Raw genomic sequence first — 20,223 nt, 5'->3', positions numbered from 1 at the left:
CGTGCAAGCGGCCGGAGCCAAGGCCCCAGGTCGCTTTTCATATAAAACCCCTCCCCTTTCACACCTCTGGCCTGCCCTAGGTTCTTTAGAAATCCAGCGCCGTTCACAAGATTCGCCGCGCCTGCGCACTTCATTCCCCATTACGGGCAAAGACACAAGAGCGTTTGGGCACCTTCAGAACCTAATTTACATATTGAATAAAAGTGTTTTTTTAGTGAAAATAAGTGACATACAGCTACACGGTAAGTAGTATTCAAATATGGGGACTATAATGCAGATCATGGTGTTAGTGTTCTAGAATGGTCATTTTAGGTGAAAGACTCCCTTTAAGTGAAATATTTCAATTTTAGCCTAAAATATCCACCTAACATGTGCATCTGAAATGTACACAAAACACACACAAGTGTTAGTATAATGACGAAATGGCAAAAAAAAAGCAGTTCAATATTTTTGTCTTGGCTAAACTCCCATAAAAACCAAGAGGAAAGTAAAAGGATAAGGCATGAACATCCGACTTAATTGATTAAAGGAGTGCGGAAACCAAAAATAAATGTTATTCTCTGCCAAAAGGTCTCACACCACTGTAATTACATGTGAAAAATAGCGTGCAGATTTTTTGTCAGTACAAATTGATGATGTGTCCATGTACACATATGATGCTGAAAATGTCAGGACTTAATGTGGCGCTCAGAGTCAGCAACACTGCAGTGTTATTAACTTATAAAGTATACTACTAAGAAAAAAAATCTGCACAGAAACAATGCTTTCAAAAATAGAAGTGTTACTAGTTTAAATTTATTCTGCAGAAGAAAAACAAGGAGTACTGGAAGTAATGACATTGCCTCCACAGAGCCCTAATCTCAAAATCATCGAGTCTGTCTGGGATTAGATGAAGAGACAGAAGGATCTGATCAAGCCTACTTCCACAGAAGATCAGTGGTTAGTTCTTAAAGAATTTGGAACATCCTACCTGACTAGTTCCTTCAAAAACTGTGCACCTAGAAGAATTGGCGCTGCTTTGAAGGCAACGGGTTGTCACACCAAATACAGATTTGTTTTAGACTTCTCTTTTTTCATTCACTTTCTATTTTGAGAATTAATAAAAATAAACTATTAACACTTCTATATTGTTTCTTTTTTAAAGCACTTACTCGGCAGCATTTTTCCCACAATTGCCTAAAACTTTTGCACATTACTGTAGATCTGGCACTATCTCCACAGTTCTTCCTACTGGGCTTCGTTTCCCTGCTTGCAGTGATCTCACAGTGCACCTCAAAGGCCTGTGATTAGCTAAAATGGTCACCTTTGTCAACGTCACATCTTTTTAGCAGCCTGATCCAGTAATTTTGGATCTTCTAGGCAGATATCGCTGTATTAATTATTTTAAGCTATTTCCCAGTACTGCACTTTTTCTTTCTGATGGAACAACCCTTTCAAGTCCAATCCAAAGAATTTGTCAGAATTCAACTGTAAGGCATCCTGCACACCAGCATATTTTGGATCCACGTCCGATCTCCAATTTTTGCAGATTGCATACGGACGGGTCTATTCATTTCCAAGGGTCCACAAAAAAAAGCTGACCGCACACAAATGTCTCACATGTCCTGTCCGCATCCATATCTATCCCCCAAATTATAGAACATGTCCTATTCCTGTCTGTTTGAAGGACAAGAACAGCCATTTCTTTTAATGGAACTGAGAAAAATGCGGATTGCACAAAGAAGGTAACTGTATTTTGCAGTTCCACCGTTTGAAGACTGCAAAACTGATACGGTCATGTGCATGATGGCGGAGAAAGAAATAAAGAGAAAATAAAACTAGTTCCTTACCTTTCCCAATACAGTCAGACATGGTTTAGGATCCATTTCAGGCTGTTCAAGTTTAACCACACCGACCCAGCCATACTCATACAAATCTTCCTCATCGTTGTTATTGCAAAGTCCCAAAGGGTGCATCTATGATAAAGAATAAGGTGAAAAGTAGTGAAAATCAAAAAATAGTTCCTGATAACACCAATTCAATATATAAAATCCAGCAAATTAGGTTTCTAAATGCTAAATTTAAGATCCTGGAATATACAGCAACGGATGATGGGGGTGGAAAATTTCATTACAGGTTACAGAAAGATTTAATGTGTTGATGGAAAGAACATTTCCTTTACCCATCTTCTGAAAATATACCGGGGGTGTAAATGATCAGTTCAGACCAATGTCCAATATTTTAATTGGGTTCTTTTAGACATTTGAAGAGGAGCTGCTGTAAAAAAAGAGGAAAACCCTTATCATCCCCTTGATGGGGAAATATTAAATATGGAGAAGGAAGAGCCATCACCAAACACAACTGATGAAGGGACCGGCCATAGTCATTAGATAGGAGATTTCAAGACAAGACTAAGAAGTGATCATCTCCACATATGTAGTAACGGTTCTTTTTTTTTTATTAGAATCTTTCAGCAAAAAGGGGTTTTCTTCTTCAGCAATATTTGGGGTGGGGGGTGCAGAACATCAGAAAAGAAAAAAGGGGAGAGGGTAGGCAATCTTAAAGGGGGCTTAAAAGTTTCTTTGAAATGTTTGAGCTTTTAATCCGATTAGCTTGATAAAGACAAAACAAAGGGGGGGGGGGGGGGGGAGGAAGGAGTTTTGTGTATGGGGACATTGGCACGGAGAGTGCACAGGGTGAGGAGCAGAAACCGAGGCAAATTATTGTCCTCAAATCTTTCTCATGGGTCACAAATTCGTATGACAAGTTCCACTTTCACTTAAAATCTCCTTTATCCCCCATTTATCGGCACAGACAGCTCTGCTATTGATCCAAACATTCTCACCATATCAGAACCCCAATATGAATCATACATAAAATGTGATATTTCAAATAGCATTTATTACCATCTGTATAATAAGGACATCCCCATGCACGGTCCTAGACATTCATTCATTTAGAACATGTAAAAAATAAAAAAAATCTGCCATCACATCATTATGGAGATTTGAAATACCTAATTGACGTTCTTAAAACACAAATGGCTAGGATGGGAATACTCCTTTCAAGAGGACTTGTCACCAAAAAAACGAGTTCAATCTGCAGGCAGCATGTTATAGAGCAGGAGGAGCTGAGCAGATTGATGTAAAGTTTTATGTAAAGATTCAGTAAAAACTTGTCATTTATACATCTCTGCTCTTTTTTCATACAACTATGTCGATGGAAAAACATAAAAATGTATGGCCCTTGGTATGTGACGAACACTGTCCTGGTCATTAAGAGGTTAAAGTCACTTTCAGCAGGAGTGTAGACAATCTAAGTGGGGATTCATACAACCATGGGGCTGCCGTGTCCGTTACGTGTTGCGGACTGCAAACTGCAGGACCAGAAAACACGGGCACTGGCTGTGCGCGCTCTGCATTGCTGTGCGGACCCACTGATTTCAATGGGTCAGCAATCCGCTAGATGTGGCGAAAGATAGGACACGGATCCGGAAGCCCAAGGAAGGGCTTCCGTGTGTTTCCGTTTGGCCTCCAGGTCCTTGCGTCTGCACAACCAAAGATAGCACATGTCCTCCTATCTTTCACCGCATCTTGAGGGTTACTGTCCAGTGCTGGTGTTTTGCAGACCTGAGGTTTGCGGTTGCAACATGGGCACGGTGGCCCCACAGTCATGTGCATGTCCCCTAAAGTGTATGGGGGTGCATCTCCCAACTGTCCTCCAAGATGAATAATCATGGCGGGATAACCTATGTATGATAAGTACACCTGTTGGAAACTTCCCCATAACAATACACTACATCAGGGGACGACATTTTGCACAGCATGTCAATTTAAAAAACAAACAATTAAAGCTGGACTTTTCAGGGTGCGGTGCCATGTACAGGATGCCATGTCATAGAACGCAAACTCTACAGGGAGTGCAGAATTATTAGGCAAGTTGTATTTTTGAGAATTAATTTTATTATTGAACAACAACCATGTTCTCAATGAACCCAAAAAACTCATTAATATCAAAGCTGAATATTTTTGGAAGTAGTTTTTAGTTTGTTTTTAGTTTTAGCTATTTTAGGGGGATATCTGTGTGTGCAGGTGACTATTACTGTGCATAATTATTAGGCAACTTAACAAAAAACAAATATATACCCATTTCAATTATTTATTTTTACCAGTGAAACCAATATAACATCTCAACATTCACAAATATACATTTCTGACATTCAAAAATAAAACAAAAACAAATCAGTGACCAATATAGCCACCTTTCTTTGCAAGGACACTCCAAAGCCTGCCATCCATGGATTCTGTCAGTGTTTTGATCTGTTCACCATCAACATTGCATGCAGCAGCAACCACAGCCTCCCAGACACTGTTCAGAGAGGTGTACTGTTTTCCCTCCTTGTAAATCTCACATTTGATGATGGACCACAGGTTCTCAATGGGGTTCAGATCAGGTGAACAAGGAGGCCATGTCATTAGATTTTCTTCTTTTATACCCTTTCTTGCCAGCCACGCTGTGGAGTACTTGGACGCGTGTGATGGAGCATTGTCCTGCATGAAAATCATGTTTTTCTTGAAGGATGCAGACTTCTTCCTGTACCACTGCTTGAAGAAGGTGTCTTCCCGAAACTTGCAGTAGGACTGGGAGTTGAGCTTGACTCCATCCTCAACCCGAAAAGGCCCCACAAGCTCATCTTTGATGATACCAGCCCAAACCAGTACTCCACCTCCACCTTTCTGGCATCTGAGTCGGACTGGAGCTCTCTGCCCTTTACCAATCCAGCCACGGGCCCATCCATCTGGCCCATCAAGACATCAGTCCATAAAACCTTAGAAAAATCAGTCTTGAGATATTTCTTGGCCCAGTCTTGACGTTTCAGCTTGTGTGTCTTGTTCAGTGGTGGTCGTCTTTCAGCCTTTCTTACCTTGGCCATGTCTCTGAGTATTGCACACCTTGTGCTTTTGGGCACTCCAGTGATGTTGCAGCTCTGAAATATGGCCAAACTGGTGGCAAGTGGCATCTTGGCAGCTGCACGCTTGACTTTTCTCAGTTCATGGGCAGTTATTTTGCGCCTTGGTTTTTCCACACGCTTCTTGCGACCCTGTTGACTATTTTGAATGAAACGCTTGATTGTTCGATGATCACGCTTCAGAAGCTTTGCAATTTGAAGAGTGCTGCATCCCTCTGCAAGATATCTCACTATTTTTGACTTTTCTGAGCCTGTCAAGTCCTTCTTTTGACCCATTTTGCCAAAGGAAAGGAAGTTGCCTAATAATTATGCACACCTAATATAGGGTGTTGATGTCATTAGACCACACCCCTTCTCATTACAGAGATGCACATGACCAAATATGCTTAATTGGTAGTAGGCTTTCGAGCCTATACAGCTTGGAGTAAGACAACATGCATAAAGAGGATGATGTGGTCAAAATACTCATTTGCCTAATAATTCTGCACGCAGTGTATAAGACCTGCTGTAACACTCCCTATGGATAAAAATAAAATAACTACTGTAATACTACCCACTATGTACAAGAGTGTTACTGCTGACTGAGTGCCTTCTATTGTCACATCCAATGCCGTCATCACCTCCCAGTGTAATCATCTTCCCAGATCTACTGTTAACAGCATTTATAGATATACCGCTGTATGCATTTTTGCTAAGTTGCAGCCAGATATCCCCCAGCCCCCCTTATAGTGAATGGGGCCGGACAGAATTCCGGCAGCGCACGGTAGTGACAGATCTGACAGGCTCTTCCCAGCCGGATCTGCTTACCGCAAATGTGAAACAAGCCTTAAAGAGAGTAGGTCATTTTCTGATAACACATTCCCTTTAAGGCAATTTTCCAGGTTAAATCGGCAGCCATCCCAGGACGTCAGGTGTATGAATTGTTCTTGCATTGCTAATATAATGGTAACATATTCTGCTGACTGCCTGATCTGAACCCAGGATCCCAGTGCCGCACTACAAAACACTGAGCCGCTGAAAACATCATCTGAAAACCACATTGGTAAAATAAAAAATCATTATATGATTGCTATATCTGTAATATTACCGATTCATGTCACTACATACAAAAAGGATGTTATTTTTTGGCAAGTAGAAGGTGGTGCTCACATTCAGGCAATGGAAAGTTTCGGAAAGACATTTCACACAAGTATTAAAGTTCATATCGCTAGGTTTAGAGTGCAAATATTTTTGTCCAGTTTCTTTTCATCTCAATATCACACTTCTACAGAACAGCTCCGGTCATCTTTTCACACCCAACAAAGATCTAGTCAACAAATAGAAAATGACACTTACAGGAAATCATTTTAAATGACATTTGCAGACATTCCTTAAGAGTCTAGGTCAGGAATGGCCAACCTGCGGCTCTCCAGCTGTTGCAAAACTGCATGGTGGGAACTGTAGTTTTACAACAGCTGGAGAGCCGCAGGTTGGCCATCCCTGGTCTAGGTAAATACTTGACCACAGGAGCTCACATAGGGGGAAACTTAAAGGATATGTAAAGTACATGACAAATACAAAAACAGTATATAAAATATGGCAGCTGCTGGACAGTATATATGGGAATTCAGAAATAATATATGTACAAAGTCGTTCAGCTAATACAAGCGATGATCATACGGTCCAGCATGACACCACAGTGTGGGAAAGAAATCATCTGCAATAGAAAAATGGGGCAAGTAAAAGGGTGCGACTAGGATGCAAATACAATAAGATTTCCTCCAGATCAAGTTCCGATAAGAACATATGCAGAGTGACATGATGTGAAGAGTGTCACACAAGCACTACTGATATGAGACCACCTACTGTATGTACATGTGATGACCAAAGAAGAGCAAATGCAACACCACCGAAGCGAGACCACCTACTGTATGTATATGCGATGACCAAAGGACAGCAAATGCAGTACTACTGACAGGAGACTACCTACTGTATGTATATGTGATGACCAAAGACGAACAGAAAATGCAGTACTACTGACACAAGACCACCTACTATGGTGACCAAAGAAGAGCAAATGCAACACTACTGACAAATGAACACCTAAACTATGTACATGTGATGACCAAAGAAGAAGAGAAAATGCAATACCCCAGAACATGGTCACTGCAAAGGGTAAATTTTTTAAGTGAAATGTTGTGATTAATTAAATTTGGATACTATATAGACTAGCAAGTGTTAACAACCTTGGCTTATCCCCTTAGGTTGTCAGGAGATGGACCCGAGTCCACAGTTAGTCAGTGAGTAGTGAGAGTCTAACTGAGGAACAGTGAGGACCTACTTGTTGTGCACTCCCCTCAGCTGGGCCAGAGTTTAGACAACCTTCATCTCAGACATCTACTGTCAAGAAATCACCTTTACCTTCAAAAGTGCTCCAGAGAAAGGAAAATCCGAAGTTCCAGAATCTGCAAGGCTGTGCACTGGAGTCAGACAGCATGGTATCGTGCATGGTTATGGCAGAGAGACTTTGCTGATGTTAGAGGGAACTTTGCCAGTGCACCCTTCCACACTTTGAATTGGTTTGGCCAGCCCAGTCATATGTTAAATCTATACAACTCAGCCCGGGAATTACAGAAACATTTACAATGAAACTAACTGAATACCTAAGGCTCTGTAGAAAATCAGAGAGGAGGAGTACTACAACCTCCATCACTGCTGCTATCCATTCATTGCTATTGTGATCTCCTTGGAATTGTGCCTTGCAACGGTTAGATGTACTACTACTCCTAGTCTGCACTTTAGTAAAGAGAGACTTATTTATTCACAAAAACTGGCCTGGTTAATGACCCTTAACCAGCTGCCGTCCACTGAATTCACACTCCTGCCTTGTACCCTGCCAAAACACTTAACAATCAAGGGCAAACCTACCACCAACAGGCAGGAGCCCCAAGATCAGGGCTTGGCCTGGGGGAACAAAGGGTGCACCCTCCAGTCACTGCACAAATCCAGGGAGAGCCAGGTCGGGGGAATTGCCACTGTGAGTACTACTACTTAGGGCCAAAACTACCACTCCTATCCTTTGCTCCCTTCTCCCAAGGTCACTGCACAAACACTAATTTATGTAAATGTAAAACATTTTAACTTTGAAGTGTATATTCATTATTCCAACAAAGTCCTCCCCAAGTAATGATAGCATAGGTTAATGGCGAGTAACCTGACTGGTTGGGCCACCTTATCAGCCTGTGCTGGCACTGCCAACACTGGGCCATTATATCGCATCCAAAACACCCTAGGACAGGTACAATAATTGCTATTGTCTTGTTGAGCTTGGAACGGAGTAACACTAAAGACTATTTGTGTTCTACCCAATAAAGTTGACTTGCCTCTCTATTTTTCCGCTGCCAGCGCTTGTCTTTCAGTGCGGGACAAAACATTTCCTATTTGTCACAATGGGCTGAGTTTGCCCTATTGTTTGAGATTAAACCTGTTATGGTACAAGGATTATGGGGAATTTTAATTACAAACCTGAGCTTTTTCATAATTCAAATTACAGGTGCAAGTGGACTGGAGACTGCATCGTGATCCCCACATAGTATAATAAATCCACCATACAACAGGTCTACTACTGTCAGAGGGATTTTTTCAGGTCAGAAATAATGAAAGATTGAGAGAATCCACCCATCTATTTAAAAAAAATAAAAAAATAAAAAAGACACTGGAGAAGTCACCTGCTGCAGTTTGGCAAAAATGTCCAATTTTCTTTTTAAAGGGAACCCGTCACCTGAAAAACGCATATTAAACCGACCACAGTACCTTACAGTATCCCCCAGTGTGTTGCTAATCATATTTTTCTTTCCTCTTTGTGTTTCTTCATACTTGTGAAAAACGCTGTTTTAATGTCGGTTGGCGCTGTCTCCGAGTCAGGCTTGAAGTCAAGGCGGCAGCGGCCTCCTTGCTTCAAGTAAAGCTAAGCCCGCCCCTTACCCCTCCTCTCTACAATTAGATGGACATGCTGCTGTGATCACGCTCTTCTAGCGCATGCGCGGTAAGCTGCCTGTTACAGCGCGCCGGCCGATCGAACTGTCCGGCGCATCCGCAGTCAGCAAAAGGCAGGTGGGTGAGTGAGGATCGCGCTGTAACAGGCAGCGTACCGCGTATGCGCTAGAAGAGCGCGATCCCGGCAGCATGTCCATCTAATTGTAGAGAGGAGGGGTAAGGGGCGGGCTTAGCTTTACTTGAAGCAAGGAGGCCGCTGCCCCCTTGACTTCAAGCCTGACTCGGAGACAGCGCCAACTGACATTAAAACAGCGTTTTTCACAAGTATGAAGAAACACAAAGAGGAAGGAAAAACATGATTAGCAACACACTGGGGGATACTGTAAGGTACTGTGGTCGGTTTAATATGCGTTTTTCAGGTGACAGGTTCCCTTTAACTATTTAAGGCTACTTTCACACTAGCAGCAGCCTTCTCCGACATGTCGTAGTTTTATTCCAGCCGCCTCTCTGCATGTTGTTTTCAGTGCTACGGCACCGCCTCCATTATAGTCAATTGGGCCGAAGCGGACATCCAGCGGCACAGTGCACTAGCGGCAGCACGGATCCGGCAGGCTGTTCCCCCACCGTAACAGCCTGCCGGAGAAGGCTGCCGCTAGTGTGAAAGTAGCCTTACATCCCAGTGGCTTCTTCGGGTAAAAATAAATAAATATGTATGCCAAGTTTAATGTATGCCTCTTAATGAACTGGACGGATCTTCCTTCACTAAAATCAAATACTTTTTTTTTTCAATTTTATGCTGCTCTGTCCACTGTTGGTAAGAGAAAAGAGGCATGGCCTCACTTGACCCAACACAACTTAAAGGGGGTTTCTCAATAGACAAATGGGGCATATGGCTAGGATAGGACCTATTTTCTGATAGCGGAGCGAGGAAAGGTGGTGGTGGAGGGCGCACTGCGCATGCACAGCCGCCCTCCATACATTTCTATGGGACCGCAGAAAATAGCACTGGTTCAGCTATTTCTGTCGGCCCCTTAGAAATGAATGGCAGCGGGGGCCGCGCAAGCGCAGTGCGCTCCCATTCACTTGTATGGGGAGAGCACTTGGCGTTGGCCAGATCCCAGGAAACCTGGGCTCCTCCAGCCACCGCTCTCCCCGCTTCTTTCTCGGCGAGGTGGGACCCAAACCTATGAGACAATGAGGGCATATCCTAACGATATGCCTCCATTGTTTGTGATGGGAATACTCCTTTAAGACACAAATGGCTGCAAATTATAAATCGCCAGATATGCACTTATGTAGAGTTGACTACCAGAAGATGTGCCAAATACATTAAGACGCCCATGACTCCTAATAACTATGGTAAATAGTCCAAAGAACTTCTTATTAAGACTGGCATGCGAAATATACTAATACACCCCCACCAATCAGCTGTTTGAGGAGGACAGTATGATGCGGCCTCCTCACAGTTTACCAAGCACAGTCCTGTCCACTGAATAGTGGCTGTGCTTGGTATTGCAACTGAGCCCCGTTCACTTGAATGGGACTAAAGCTACTTTCACACTTGCGGCAGAGTGATCTGGCAGGCAGTTCCGTCGGAGCAACTGCCTGCCGGATCAGGCAATCTGCATGCAAACTGACAGCATTTGTAGACAGATCCGGATCTGTCTCACAAATGCATTGCAAGAACGGATCAGTCTCTAAGTTTGTCATACGGACAAACGGATCCGTTTCTATATATGCGCATGCGCAGACCGGAAGGACGGATCTGGAAATGCGGTATTTTTAATACCGGATCCGTCACTAACACATTTCAATTTAAATTAATGCCGGATCCGGCATTCCGGCATCTGATCCGGAATATTGGACGGAGAGAATACTGCAGCATGCATGGGGATGAAACTGATCAGTTATTTTCCGGTAATGAGTCCCTATGACGAAACTCAGTGCCGGAAAAGAAAAACGCTAGTGTGAAAGTACCCTAAACTGTGCCTAGGCCATGTGACATCACTGGCCTAGGAAGAGGCTGTGGAGCTCACCAAGTGCCCATTTCAACAACGATCGGCGTTGTGCCGGGAGACAGTACACCATTGATCAGATATTGAAAACCTATCCCGAGGACAGGACACCAATATTAAAACACTGGATAACTCGTTTAAAAATACAAAGAAAAATAAAAATCGGTGACTTGTACATATATACTGTAGTTTGGATCCATTATATCAGCAGGACCATAATTTCAAGAAGATTGGAGTAAGAAGTAGTTGGACTTGCAGTTGTCTGCTTTACTGTTTTGCATGGCATACAACCAAAGCAAAAGACATGAATGGAATGAGGTGGTGCCAGCTGCAGCTAACAAGTGTCACTCCGGGCACTGTGAGTGGAGGCGGACTGTAAGGGACTCACAATGATGGTAATGACGGTGCATGGTAACCCTTTTTCCAGACACACACTAGAACAAGCCTACTGGAGAATATGGCTCACACAAACAGATGGGTTACATTTGGCATAATTAGTAACCAGTCCCCTCATAACCATGTGCCATTTATTATACAGGTGCCTTCTTACATGGCAAAGAGGGTCCAGGTGTGAGCGCTCTCTCTGCACCACCTATATCTACACTGTCTGCATAGCAGTATTCATGGACACTCAGGGTGGATACAAATCTATGATTTAAAAAAATACATATAATAAATCGGATGCTTTTTGAGGAAAATAGATTACCATCCAAAGGTTATTCCATCATGAAATAAAGATTAGTTTTTTAATTATGTAGAATAAGGCTGTACGTGGACTCCCATATTGTTGAATGGATCAGGCAGTGGCTGAGGGACAGACAACAGAGGGTTGTAGTCAATGGGGTATATTCAGACCAAGGTCTTGTTACCAGTGGGGTACCTCAGGGATCTGTTCTGGGACCCATATTGTTTAATATCTTTATCAGCGAAATTGCAGTAGGCCTCGATGGTAAGGTGTGTCTTTTTGCTGATGACACAAAGATTTGTAACAGGGTTGATGTTCCTGGAGGGACACACCAAATGGAAAAGGATTTAGGAAAACTAGAGGAATGGTCAAAAATCTGGCAACTAAAATTTAATGTTGATAAGTGCAAGATAATGCACCTGGGACGTAAAAACCCAAGAGCAGAATATGAAATCAGTGATAGTCCTAACCTCAGTATCTGAGGAAAGGGATTTAGGGGTCATTATTTCAGAAGACTTAAAGGTAGGCAGACAATGTCATAGAGCAGCAGGAAATGCTAGCAGAATGCTTGGGTGTATAGGGAGAGGCATTACCAGTAGAAAGAGGGAGGTGCTCATGCCGCTCTACAGAGCACTAGTGAGACCTCATTTGGAGTATTGTGAGCAGTACTGGAGACCATATCTCCAGAAGGATATTGATACTTTGGAGAGAGTTCAGAGAAGAGCTACTAAACTAGTACATGGATTGCAGGATAAAACTTACCAGGAGAGATTAAAGGGTTTCTATCACTTCGTATGACATAATTAGCTGTCAGACACTAGCGATCCGCTAGTGTCTGCTCTGGCCAACCATCCTAATATAAGAGCTTTTGGGGCAGCCGTTTTGCTAAAAAAATAACTTTTATAAATATGCTAATGAGCCTCTAGGTGCTATGTGGGCGTCATTAGCACCTAGAGGCTCCGTCTACCTTCATACACAGCCACCGCCCAGGGTGTCCCTCCAGCCCGCCCATCTCCTGCTGAATGCGATCCTCCGTGTGACGCAGCGGACGAATTCTCGCGCATGCGCAATGAATGTCTGACCGCTTCCCTGCTCAGACATCTCCACTGCGCCTGCGCCGATGACGTCATAGTGCTCCAAGGAACAGGCGCAGTGGAGATGTCTGAGCAGGGAAGCGGTCAGACATTCACTGCGCATGCGCCGACTACAGCCGCGCACGGCGCATGCGCGAGAATTCGGCCGCTGCGTCACAAGGAGGATAGCATTCAGCAGGAGATGGGCGGGCTGGAGGGACGCGCTGGGCGGTGGCTGTGTATGAAGGTAGACGGAGCCTCTAGGTGCTAATGACGCCCACATAGCACCTAGAGGCTCATTAGCATATTTATAAAAGTTATTTTTTTATCAAAACGGCTGCCCCAAAAGCTGTTATATTAGGATGGTTGGCCAGAGCAGACACTAGCGGATCGCTAGTGTCTGACAGCTAATTATGTCATACGAAGTGATAGAAACCCTTTAAAGGACCTTAATATGTATAGCTTGGAAGAAAGACGAGACAGAGGGGATATGATAGAAACTTTTAAATACATAAAGGGAATCAACAAGGTAAAAGAGGAGAGAATATTTAAAAGAAGAAAAACTGCTACAAGAGGACATAGTTTTAAATTAGAGGGGCAAAGGTTTAAAATTAATATCAGGAAGTATTACTTTACTGAGACAGTAGTGGATGCATGGAATAGACTTCCTGCAGAAGTGGTAGCTGCAAATACAGTGAAGGAGTTTAAGCATGCATGGGATAGGCATAAGGCCATCCTTCATATAAGATAGGGCCAAGGGATATCCATAGTATTCAGTAGGGATCGACCGATATTGATTTTTTAGGGCCGATACCGATAATTTGTGAACTTTCAGGCCGATAGCCGATAATTTATACCGATATTCTGTGAAATTTTATTTTTGTGAAAAAAAAAATCCTACACAAATCTGCTGAAAATGAATATTTTTATTGTTAATGTGTAGTTTTTTTTTGTAAATCTTTTTTCCATTTATACATAATATTATTATTTTATTTTTTTTTACTAACTTTTAGCCCCCTTAGGGACTAGAACCCTTGTCCTATTCACCCTGATAGATCTCTGCTGGGGCTCCGATCGGAGGGGAGAGGGGACCCTGTGGCCACTGCCACCAATGATTAAAACCGGGGGTGCTCGGGCGGGGGGCGCACTGCGCCACCAATGTTTTTAATACTGGGGTGGGGGGTGCACTGCGCCACCAATGAACATAAATCTCTCATTTATTCATATACAGGAGGCGGGAGCTGGCTGCAGAATCACATAGCCGGCTCCCGACCTCTATGAGCGGTAGCTGCGATCCACGGCACCTGAGGGGTTAACTACCGCGGATCCCAGCTACTGCTCATAGAGGTTGGGAGCCGGCTATGTGATTCTGCAGCCAGCTCCTGCCTCCTGTTCAATTTGAATGAATGAATGAATGAATGAGTGAGTGAGTTAACATCATTGGTGGCGCAGCGGCCACAGCCCCTCCCCTCCTCTTGTCTTCTCTCCTCTCATTGGCGGCAGCGGCATCACAGGGGGGGGGAGACACGGCTTCCTTCTCCCCTGTGCTGCTGAGGGAACACAGAGAGCGCTGACAGCAGCGCGATCTGTGTTCCCCATACGTTATCGGAATATCGGCAAAATAGATGCAGATACCGATAACGTTCAAAATCCTGAATATCGGCCAATAATATCGGTAAAACCGATAATCGGTCGATCCCTAGTATTCAGTATATTGGGCAGACTAGATGGGCCAAATGGTTCTTATCTGCCGACACATTCTATGTCTCTATGTTTTTATATATGTAATTTTTTTGGTAAATAAATTCCATTAATCCATTCACAATGTCATGCTCTTCCAGAGGTTTTTGTAAGATTATTGGGCAGTTTCTCTGCCTACAAGATATTATCACAGATGCTTGGTTTACTTTTGCAGTTCTCAAAACTGAATTTTACTCAGCAGAGATCACATGCCTCTTCTTCACAGCAAAAATGTTATAACATGAACAGAGTTGAGAAAAAGACCTTAATCCTAACTTCTACAAACCTATGAATGCAGAATCAGCCTAATCAAACAAGTTATACCAGCAAGAATTAGCCTTTGGGTAGAAAACTATGATTTAAATCAAGCCTGACTAGCGATTTAAATAATTTTGATTTAAAGAGGATCTTTCACCCATTATGACATTGTGAACTAAGTATACAGACATGTAGAGCGGCGCCCGGGGATCTCACTGCACTTACTATTATCCCCGGGCGCCGCTCCATTCTCCCGCTATGCCCTCCGGTATCTTCGGTCACAAAGTTATAGTAGGCAGAGATTTCAGTCACTAAGTTATGGTAGGCGGAGTCTGCCCTTGTTCTGCTGTAGCGCTGGCCAATCGCATTGCAGAGCTCACAGCCTGGGAGAAAATAACCTCCACCCTGTGGACACTTATCTCCTAAACTGAAAACCGACCAGTCACATAATTCAATTGGTAAACTGCCAGCACATGGTTAAATGATCTCCTAATGTCAGACTCAAATCAATGTTATAAAAGGAATGATTTGTCTCAGAACATGCGCTAACATGGTGACCCTACTGTCAAATGGGACGTATTTGGACTAGATAAACTGTCCATTTTCATATCACTAGGTATATGGTTTGTCCAGTTTTTTTCTTCTTAAAGGGTTTCTATCACTTCGTTTCACCTATTTAGCTTTCAGACACTAGCGATCCGCTAGTGTCTGCTTTATCTAACCATCCTAATATAAGAGCTTATTGTCCTGCCGTTTAGCTAAAAAAATAACTTATATAGATATGCAAATGAGCCTCTAGGTGCTATGGGGGTGTGATTAGCACCTAGAGGCTCCGTCTACCTTAACAAACTGCCGCCGCCCAGCGCGTCCCTCCAGCCCGCCCATCTCCTCCGGAATGCGATGCTCCTCGTATTCGGCGCATGCGCAGTGAATGTCTGATCGCTTCCCTGCTCAGACATCTCCACTGCGCCTGCGCCGATGACGTCATAGTGCTCCGAGGAACAGGCGCAGTGGAGATGTCTGAGCAGGGAAGCGATCAGACATTCACTGCGCATGCGCCGAATACGAGGAGCATCGCATTCCGGAGGAGATGGGCGGGCTGGAGGGACGCGCTGGGCGGCGGCAGTTTGTTAAGGTAGACGGAGCCTCTAGGTGCTAATCACACCCCCATAGCACCTAGAGGCTCATTTGCATATCTATATAAGTTATTTTTTTAGCTAAACGGCAGGACAATAAACAGTTATATTAGGATGGTTAGATAGAGCAGACACTAGCGGATCGCTAGTGTCTGAAAGCTAAATAGGTGAAACGAAGTGATAGAAACCCTTTAATATCACATTCCTACAGAACAGCTCCAGACATCTTTTCACACTCAACAAATACATAGTCAAGAAACAGAAAATGACATTGCATTGCAGACATAGTGTAGGTCATCAAAATAGGGGTCTGACTCCTGGCACCCTCACTGATCTGCAACTGGAAGGGGCCCCAGCATACAGGCGAGCACTGCTGCCTCTTTGGCCCATGCTGTCCCATGAGACAGACACATGTCCATTCAAGTGAAAGGGATTGAGCTATAATATCAACCACATGGACCACGCTGTGCTTGGTATAGTGTTAAGAGGTCACAGTGTTAGCCCCTTCAAACAGTTGATCTGTAGGATCTCAGGAGGATCGGTCATCATCAATATTTCAATCCTGGAAAACCTTTTCAAATTGTGAGGCCTCATAAAAGCTGATGTTTTACCCAGGTAGTTATGCCCACAGTTTGAAAAAAAACTCTGCATGCGCGATTATGAAATCAGATCAATATGTAGGTACAGTAATGGCCCATACTCTTCTAAAGGACTCTACACCCCATAACACAAGAGGCCTAAGGGTGCACGAAGAAAGATGTGTGAAGCATCTGTCTTGACTAAGTCCTGTGCACACAGATAGCTCATTACAACATACAACTTTCAGTCCCCTAATATACCATGTACCTGACTGTAAGAAAAGATCTTTAAAGAAAACAGAAAGTGTATAAAACCCATTCATATATGTAGAAATGTTAATTAAGTGTTCTTGCATGGCAAGACCACTTACTGTGGTTATCTCACATATATATTCGTATCATTATAGCCAAATTTACCACCCTAACTCCTCCCACAGTTTTTACACTACATAAGACAGTAATATACTGAAACGTGCGGATTGTTCCCTATTGGTGTGCCATTACTTTGTGGAACATTTCGCCAAATGGTTCACGAAATATCAGTGTTTTTGTGGCGAAATTGGTCCCATAGGAATGAATGGCAGAATGTTCAAGACTAGAGTGGGAGCTGACAAAAAGCTAGAGTGTGAGCTGAAAAATCAGGACATGATTTCTAAACTGCCACCACTCCTTCATTTTCAAGCCCACCTACACAAATATCAAAACGTTCAGCTATCCCTGCTGCCACTAAAAATGGCTAAGCCATAGTCCTGATAGTTTTCACAATATGACCATTTGTTTGCAACTCACGCCGCCCACTGACATTCATTGAAACTCCACTCTAGCCACCTCAAATTTGAAGGGCAATTTCTAAACTGCGACTGTGCTTTCATTTTTAAGATTTCAGAGACATACTATGCATCAAAATGTAGGTCTTGTGATTCTCACAATATAAAGCTCTTCGCTGTAGGATTTATCATTTTTAAACTACAACCGTTTGAAGATGGCAACCGCCAGTGAAGTGAGCAAGTTGGAGCAGTTTGTTTTTAAATGCTCTTCTCTGCCCTTGCTGTAGAGTGAGTTGCCATAGGAACCCCGATGTGTGAGCAGCAAGCAGAGTGACAAAAGCTAGAGTGTGAGCTGAAAAATCAGGACATGATTTCTAAACTGCCACCACTCCCTCATTTTCAAGCCCACCTACACAAATCGGCTGCTAATGTTTTTATAAATATATGTTTTATTGTAACTGTGAAGCACTTTGGGCAACAACATTGCAATTAAATGTGCTATATAAATAAATAAAGTTGAAATACATTTCTCACTATCAAGCTTGTCATGTGCACTTTTTACATTTGATCAATCAATTGGTTAGTGTAATGTTTACTATCTTTACTCACTCCAAACACTCCACACAGTAACTCCAGCCACTCCAACCACACAACAGTTACTCAAGCCACTCCACCCAGTTACTCCGCTCACTCCAGTTGTAGACTACTGGTGAAGGCAAGAACACTTCACACAATTTCCCCAGAAATTGTAGCTTTTCTAGTTTTATAAATAAAAATCTTGATCTTTATAATTGTATAATAAAGCTAGAAATGGCTCTTTTGTAGGGCTGTAATTCGACCCAAAAAATTCCTCGATGAAAATTTTTGGAGGGGAAGAGATGGCACACCCAGGTAGGGGGCAGCCTTTGGCACCGGGGTAGGGGGCAGCCTGTGAGTTTTTATAAAGAAAACCGTTCTTTTAATTCGTTTTTTGTTATTAGATTAATCGATAGAATACTCGATTACAAAAATAGTCGATAGCTGCAGCCCTACTCTTTTGTATGCAGAATGCCTAACAAAATCCAGGCAAGGTTATTTTCCCAGATAGGTCATCTATAAACCCAAAGACTCACATACAGGTGTTTACATAGATATTTTATGGTGATCCTCGGGACCGAGCCCTAAAAGGACAAGCAGAGCCTGGCATATCAAAATGTGCACACGTAATAGAATTATAGAAAGCTAGATAGCTAAAACATAAGCAGTGCCGTCTCCAAGGAGGAAATTGTTTTCATCTCCGCTAAACAAAAGATGGCTTATTCAATGAGCGACTTGTAATTAACTGGGTTTTAAAAGGCTCAAGCCCAACGATCAAGGAAAAAAGAAAAAAATATGACCAGAACTAAAGCCAAACTCTGATCACTCTAAGGCCTCTTGCACACGAACGTGTGCGCCCCGTGGCCGTGCTGTGGCCCGCAAATTGCGGGCCGCAATGCACGAACACTCACCGTGGGGCTGCCGCAGTGGATCGCGGACCCATTCACTTTAATGCAGGGATGCTCAACCTGCGGCCCTCCAGCTGTTGTAAAACTACAATTCCCACGATGCCCTTCTGTGGGATGATAGCTGTAGGCTGTCAGGGAATGATGGGAGTTGCAGTTTTGAAACAGCTGGAGGGCCGCAAGTTGATCATGCCTGCTTTAATGGGTCCGCGATCCGGCCGTTCAGCAAAAAGATAGAAAATGTCCTATCTTTTTGCAGAACGGAAGTACGGGACGAAACGCCACGGAAGCACTCCGTAGTGCTTCCGTAGGGTTCCATTCTGTGGTTCCATTCCACACCATTTTGCATCTCCGGATTTGCGGACCCATTGAAGTGAATGGGTCCGCATCAGTGATGCAGAATGCACATAGAACGGTGCACGGGTCTGCAATTCGGCCACGTGGCGGACACGTTCGTGTGCAATAAGCCTAAGGGTACATTCACACGACCGTGTAATTGTATCCGCATCCGATCCGCATTTCTAGTCCGCAAAAATATGAAGCTTGTACTACTATTGTCCGCACAGATTGGTCCGCAGCTCCATCGAAGTCAATGGATCCGCAAAATTGCGGATGACATACGGAATGGTTTCTGTATGTCATCCGTTTTTTGCGGATACGTTTTCGTATTTTTTGAAGGCCTTAATAATTATTTTATCTCTCTCTTTTTTTTTCCCTCTTCCATTTTTTGCAGACCGTAAAAAACGGAATACATACGGAACACAAAACGGAAGTCATTTGTCCGCAAAATGCGGACACACGGTTCCATTATTTGCAGGCCGCCACCCTAAGGCTCCATTGACACGTCCGCAAATGGGTCCACATTCGTTCCGCAATTTTGCGGAACGGGTGCGGACCAATTCATTCTCTATGGGGACGGAATGGATGCGGACAGCAAACAATGTGCTGTCCGGATCCGCATTTCCGGAGCGCGCTGCCGATCTTCCGGTCCACGGCTCCGGAAAAAAACAGAACATCTTGTCTGCAATTGCTGACAAGAATAGGCATTTCTATGGAGGTGCCGGCTGGGGATGTTGCGGATCCGCAATACACCACGGACGTGTGAATGAACCCTTAAATATCAGCACATACATGAGGTCATGGCATACTGATTCAACATTTATGGGGCTCCCCAGGACTGTTTGGAGTTTGTTAAAGAGAATATAGTTCAAACTCCCATTTTGTAATATTAATTGGTGGTTTCGTACCATGTTGAAAATGATCACCGGGCTCATGGCTACAGGTACTGACCTTTAGGCTTACATGAAGCACATTGGCGTGGCCCCCAAGGTCTAGAGTATTTTGTGGAACCCTAAGGCCCCTTTCACACGGGCGAGTATTCCGCGCGGATGCGATGCGTGAAGTGAACGCATTGCACACGCACTGAATACCGACCCATTCATTTCAATTGGGCTGTTCAGATGAGCTGTGATTTTCACGCATCACTTATGCATTGCGTGAAAATCGCAGCATGCTCTATATTCTGCGTTTTTCACGCAACGCAGGCACCATAGAAGTGAATGGGGTT

The 20,223-nt window shown here is 43.5% G+C and overlaps 1 protein-coding gene across 2 annotated transcripts in view; it reads right to left on the bottom strand.

Moving 5' to 3' along the window:
• ZNRF3 (zinc and ring finger 3) overlaps positions 1 to 20,223 on the bottom strand; it is a 142,648-nt gene that overhangs the window by 41,269 nt on the left and 81,156 nt on the right. For both annotated transcript variants that reach the window (XM_040416010.1, XM_040416011.1), the window contains exon 2: positions 1,830 to 1,955. In XM_040416010.1, the coding sequence (XP_040271944.1) occupies positions 1,830 to 1,955 (126 nt within the window). The remainder of the gene's footprint in view (positions 1 to 1,829; positions 1,956 to 20,223) is intronic.

This window comes from Bufo bufo, chromosome 2 (assembly GCF_905171765.1).
Source record: "Bufo bufo chromosome 2, aBufBuf1.1, whole genome shotgun sequence".
Taxonomy (NCBI): domain Eukaryota; kingdom Metazoa; phylum Chordata; class Amphibia; order Anura; family Bufonidae; genus Bufo; species Bufo bufo.
The sequence above is the reverse complement of the archived record's forward strand: the minus strand, read 5'-3'. Positions and strand labels throughout refer to the sequence as shown.